The 4,472-nt window shown below is 44.6% G+C and overlaps 1 protein-coding gene across 2 annotated transcripts in view; it reads left to right on the top strand.

Annotated features, from left to right (window-relative positions):
- pdia5 (protein disulfide isomerase family A, member 5) overlaps positions 1-4,472 on the top strand; it is a 122,795-nt gene that overhangs the window by 58,852 nt on the left and 59,471 nt on the right. For both annotated transcript variants that reach the window (XR_006312204.1, XM_043694262.1), the window contains exons 12-13: positions 607-677; positions 872-1,035. Coding sequence is in view for 1 of the 2 variants with exons in the window: in XM_043694262.1 (XP_043550197.1) it covers positions 607-677; positions 872-1,035 (235 nt within the window). In the remaining variant the exon portion in view is untranslated. The remainder of the gene's footprint in view (positions 1-606; positions 678-871; positions 1,036-4,472) is intronic.

Genomic DNA, 4,472 nt, shown 5'->3' with positions numbered 1-4,472 from the left:
GTGCTGCGCTTTTCCAGCAACACATTTTCAGCTCTGATCTCCAGCATCTGCAGCCCTCACTTTCTCCTCTCCCTCTTTATGGGCATTTAAACGGGCATTGGATAGGCATATCGAGGATAGTGGGCTAGTGTAGGTTAGGTGGGCTTGGATCAGCGCAACATCGAGGGCCATAGGGCCTGTACTGCGCTGTATTTGTCTATGTTCGTTCTTCAGTCTTCGCACTTTTGCTGTTTAATCCTGGTCTCCAGGTGTAGGTTAGGTGGGCTTGGATCGGCGCAACATCGAGGGCCATAGGGCCTGTACTGCGCTGTATTTTTCTATGTTCGTTCTTCAGTCTTCGCACTTTTGCTGTTTAATCCTGGTCTCCAGTTTACCACAAATTGCATTGCTCTTCCAAGCTTGGTTTGTCACCGTCTTTCTTTTTGCCCCCTCTTGGCCATTTGGTAACACCTTCTGACCTGTTAGATTTCTGGTTGCTGTAAAATTATCAGAAAGAACCTTGGGCTGGTTTTTATGGTGAAATAATGGACTGAGCTGACATTCTCTGGAGCTTTAGTTCTGAGATGGGATACATTCTGAATTCTGTTTTTGTTTCCAATTTTGTAGGGTGTGGTCACTGTAAAAAGATGAAGCCAGAGTATGAGGAAGCTGCCGAGGTGTTGAATAATGACAGAGATGTAAGGAAATGTTTGTGCTTTCTTTCTTAAAACTTTGCTGTTTTAGCCGGAGTTATTGGTTAGTGAGAATAATGCACCTAAGAACGAATGATGCCAGCCTTTCCCCATTTGCAAAATTTCAGTGTACCTTCTTATCTTTCCTCCCTTCTGTCTGCCTGCTCCTTTGCCTTACTGGTTTTGCTCTGTTATCCTAGAGTCCGGGTGTGTTGGCAGCAGTTGACGTCACAACTCAGAAGCACTTAGGAGAAAAGTATCAAATCACTGGCTTTCCAACCCTCAAGTACTTTGAAAATACTGAAGAGAAATGGACACTTCCGCATCTGCGGACCAAGGATAAGATCATCGAGTGGCTCCACAAGTATGTTGTTGATCTCGAACAAAATGCATCATTGCCTCTGCAGCATTTTTTTTAATGAATCCAGGCTGAAGACTCCAGGCTTGCGTGCAGGGCACCTCAAAAGACAAGTAGCACAGAAGATGATGTGATGATTGGCTTGTGTTTGATCCGTGATGCACTGAAGTCACTCACTCTGGCCAGACATCTTGCCTGAAGAGCGCTAGATAAGATAAAAGCCCGGACGACTCAAAGTTGAGTTCTCCAATTTCAAATAACCCTTCCTTCCAATCCCCTGACTCCCTTCCCAGCCCGTCCCCTTCCCTTCCACTCCTCCTTGCCACCGACTGGATTCATTCCTATCACTGACCAACCGGGTCGTACCCTCTACCTGGCTTCACCTATCCCCACTTCACCACCCTGCCCCCACCACCTCCTTTATCTGTAGCTCCTCCCACACCCATCCCCAGCCCTGAAGAAGGGTTACACCTGAAACGTTGACTTCTCCACCTTCTGATACTGCCTGGCTCGCTCTGTTCTTCCAGCCTCCTGCCTGTCTACTTTGGATTCCAGCATCTGCAGTTTTTTTTGTCTCTAGATAAGATTTCATGCCCAGGTAGATGCCCTAGTTGGGTCTAAAGAGACAATCTATTGACAAAAACGATTCTTTACATTTTAACCTTCTGCTGTTTCAGTAAAGTAATGTTCTTCATAAGATAAATTATGCAAGTAAAATGTGGGACTGACCCACTGAAGTGAGTTATTATTGCAGGTTAACAGAAGTTGCATGAGCGAGGGTTGGCTTTAAGGATTGTATTAAATGAAGAGATGCTGTTTAGGGTGGGGATTCAGTAGCTAAAGGCCCAGTGGTGGAGTAATGAAAATGAGAACAGAAGTTGCTGGAAAAACTCAGCAGCTCTGACATCATCTGTGGAGAGAAATCAAAGTTAACATTTCAGCTCATGTGGCCCTTCCTCGGAACTGGTCACTTGACCCGAAACACTAACTCTGATTTCTCACCACGGATGCTGCCAGATCTGCTGAGCTTTTCCAACAATTTCTGTTTTTGCTTCTGACTTACAGCGTCTGCAGTTTTTTTTCGGTTTTTAATGAAAATGAGGGACTGGAGTCATGGAGATGTACAGCATGGAAACAGACCCTTCGGTCCAACCTGTCCATGCCGACCAGATATCCCAACTCAATCTAGTCCGACCTGCCAGCACTCAGCCCATATCCCTCCAAACCCCTACTATTCATATACCCATTCAAATGCCTCTTAAATGTTGCGATTGTACCAGCCTCCACCACTTCCTCTGGCAGCTCATTCCATACATGTACCACCCTCTGCATGAAAACGTTGCCCCTTAGGTCTCCTGTATATCTTTCCCCTCTCACCCTAAACCTATGCCCTCTTGTTCTGGACTCCCTGACCCCAGGGAAAAGACTTTGCCTATTTATCCTATCCATGCCCCTCATAATTTTGTAAACCTCTATAAGGGCACCCTCAGGCACTCCAAGGAAAACAGCCCCAGCCTGTTCAGCCTCTCCGTGTAGCTCAAATACTCCAACCCATGCAACATCCTTGTAAATCTTTTCTGAAACCTTTCATGTTTCACAACATCTTTCCGGTAGGAAGGAGACCAGAATTGTACGCAATATTCGAACAGTGGCCTAACCAATGTCCTGTACAGCTGCAACATGACCTCCCAACTCCTGTACTCAATACTCTGACCAATAATGGAAAGCATACCAAACGCTTTCTTCACTATCCTATTTACCTGCGACTCCACTTTCAAGGAGCTATGAACCTGCACTCCAAGGTCTCTCTGTTCAGCAACACTCCCTAGGACCTTACCATTAAGTGTATAAGAGGTTGTATGGCCAGAAGATGTTTTAGAGATGGAGAGGGATGAGACCTTAGTGACTTTTGAAAACACGTGCAAAATTTTAAAGTATTGTGGCTGAACTGATAATTGATGTTGTACACTTGAGGAGAACAGGTGAATTTGGACAAGTTAGACTACACAGACAGTAGAATTTTGGAGGTGCTCAGATTGATAGGTTGGGTGAATGGAGAGCATTGGAATTGTCATTGACAACCTTCATTCCCCTAACCCCAGTACACTGGCCAGCAACTAGTTCATCATCGAGTAGCTTCACACTGCTTTCCATGTGAAGTTTCCCCAATTACTCATTGTCCTTGATGGTTCATGGGGTGATGTCGACATGCTTTTGACTGCGATGAAATCACTCCATTGAACTGCTCCAGTGTGCCTTCAGACAAGGGGCTGTCAGACGCAATGTCACTCACCAGGAGCCACAGTGGAACTAATTACTTTTAATTTGACATTTTGATGACAAAGGGTGAGGAGTGAATCCTCAATGCTATAAACCTTTAATTAAATTGTGTAACAGGAAAGGAAGGAGACTCAGCCTAATCCATTCAGTTTTGTGGAAAATGTATGGAAATTTCAGTCTCCTGGTATTAGGCAATCTCTGTTTCACCCTGTTCAGAAATCTGTGTATTTTTTTTGATCTATTAAAAGCATAACAAGAGGTACAGCTGGCTCGGAGAACAGTTTTATTAAAATCCCTGAGCAGCTTCTGGCAGGAAATCCAAATCCTACACTTGACATTTTCTACCTCTGCTGCTGAACGTTGGAAGCATTTTATCATATAAAGCTGATGCTTATGGAAGCACTTACTGAATATACAATGAAAGCAATTTAAGGCAGAACTTGAATAAGCTTGAGAAAATGTTTCTTGCCAGTAGAATCCCAGGTATATGTTTGTTTGGAGGCTGGGGACTATTGTAAAAGATACAGTGCTGGTAAACCTTTGAGCTTTGCAATATTTTTCAAACCAACCCCCCCATCAGGTATGATAGGATCAGATACTACAGGAAATTTCCTTTACTTTGACCTGAAAACAGTCTTGATCACCAGACATTGACCACCTGCCCTGTCCAGTAAGCAGTAACATAACATCAGCTTTCCTTTACATAGTGCCTTGAACTTAATTCAAGCATGTCAAGGTACTTCACAGAAATAAAATAAGTTGACGTTGAGCTAAAGAAGGTTTTGTCACTTTCTCTCTCTCTCTCTCTCTCTCTCTCTCTCTCTCTCTCTCTCTCTCTCTCTCCCTCTCTCCCTCTCTCCCTCTCTCTCTCTCTCTCTCTCTCTCTCTATAACTCTCAGACATTTATACTCTTCCAGTTATACCCCTTTTGTGGACCCTGATTCGAATTGCAGTAGGTGAGCCTTTCACTACTTGGACCCCAACTACTAGATCCTCACTTTGTCTCTGTCTCTTTTTGCTCTCTCTCGCGCTCTCACACGTTCTTACTTTCTCTCTCATTATCTCTATCCCTCTCCCCCCTCATCTCCAACCCCCCCGTCTCTGTCTCTCTCTCTCTCTCTCTGTTACTGTCTCTCTCCCCCTCTCTGTCTCCCTCTGTCTGT

This window comes from Chiloscyllium plagiosum, chromosome 7, assembly GCF_004010195.1.
Source record: "Chiloscyllium plagiosum isolate BGI_BamShark_2017 chromosome 7, ASM401019v2, whole genome shotgun sequence".
In the NCBI taxonomy this organism is placed as follows: domain Eukaryota; kingdom Metazoa; phylum Chordata; class Chondrichthyes; order Orectolobiformes; family Hemiscylliidae; genus Chiloscyllium; species Chiloscyllium plagiosum.
The sequence above is the reverse complement of the archived record's forward strand: the minus strand, read 5'-3'. Positions and strand labels throughout refer to the sequence as shown.